Source organism: Mizuhopecten yessoensis, unplaced genomic scaffold, assembly GCF_002113885.1.
Source record: "Mizuhopecten yessoensis strain PY_sf001 unplaced genomic scaffold, ASM211388v2 scaffold3855, whole genome shotgun sequence".
Classification (NCBI taxonomy): Eukaryota; Metazoa; Mollusca; class Bivalvia; order Pectinida; family Pectinidae; genus Mizuhopecten; species Mizuhopecten yessoensis.
In genome coordinates, this window is record NW_018405253.1 from 348091 (window position 1) to 348852 (window position 762).

The following is a 762-nucleotide window of genomic DNA, read 5'->3' on the forward strand; positions in this document are numbered from 1 at the left end:
CACAAAGACCACCGTGGGGAGGAGAAATTGAATAAGCATGGCTACACAGACCACAAAGACCATCGTGTTGAGGAGAGATTGAATAAACATGGTTACACAGACGACAAAGACCACCGTGGGGAGGAGAGATGGAATAAGCATGGCTACACAGACCACAAAGACCATCGTGTGGAGGACAGATTGAATAAACATGGTTACACAGACGACAAAGACCACCGTGGGGAGGAGAGATTGAATAAGCATGGCTACACAGACGACAAAGACCACCGTGGGGAGGAGAGATTGAATAAGCATGGCTACACAGACGACAGAGACCATCGTGTGAAGGAGAGATTGAATAAACATGGTTACACAGACCACAAAGACCATCGTTTGGAGGACAGATTGAATAAACATGGTTACACAGACGACAAAAACCATCGTGTGGAGGAGAGATTGAATACAGGGTAACACAGACCACAAAGACCATCGTGTGGAGGAGAGATTGAATACAGAGTAAGACAGACCACAAAGACCAATGTGTGGAGGAGAGATTTAAAACATGGTAACACAGACGACAAAGACCATCGTGTGGAGGAGAGATTGAATACAGAGTAAGACAGACCACAAAGACCATCGTGTGGAGGAGAGATTGAAAAACACAAGACGAAAACAATTATATTGTGGAGAGATTGAATACAGGGTAACACAAACGAAAAAAATATCATATTTGGAAGAGATTGAATAAAGGGTAATACAAGACGAAAAAGAGATTGAATATAG

The 762-nt window shown here is 43.0% G+C and overlaps 1 protein-coding gene across 1 annotated transcript in view; it reads left to right on the forward strand.

Moving 5' to 3' along the window:
• The window catches only part of LOC110448167 (putative uncharacterized protein DDB_G0281733), a 6435-nt gene extending 5985 nt beyond the window's left edge, over nucleotides 1-450 (forward strand). The window contains exon 4 of the mRNA XM_021494267.1: nucleotides 8-450. Coding sequence (XP_021349942.1) covers nucleotides 8-450 — 443 coding nt within the window. The remainder of the gene's footprint in view (nucleotides 1-7) is intronic.
• The last annotated feature ends 312 nt before the right edge of the window (nucleotides 451-762 follow it).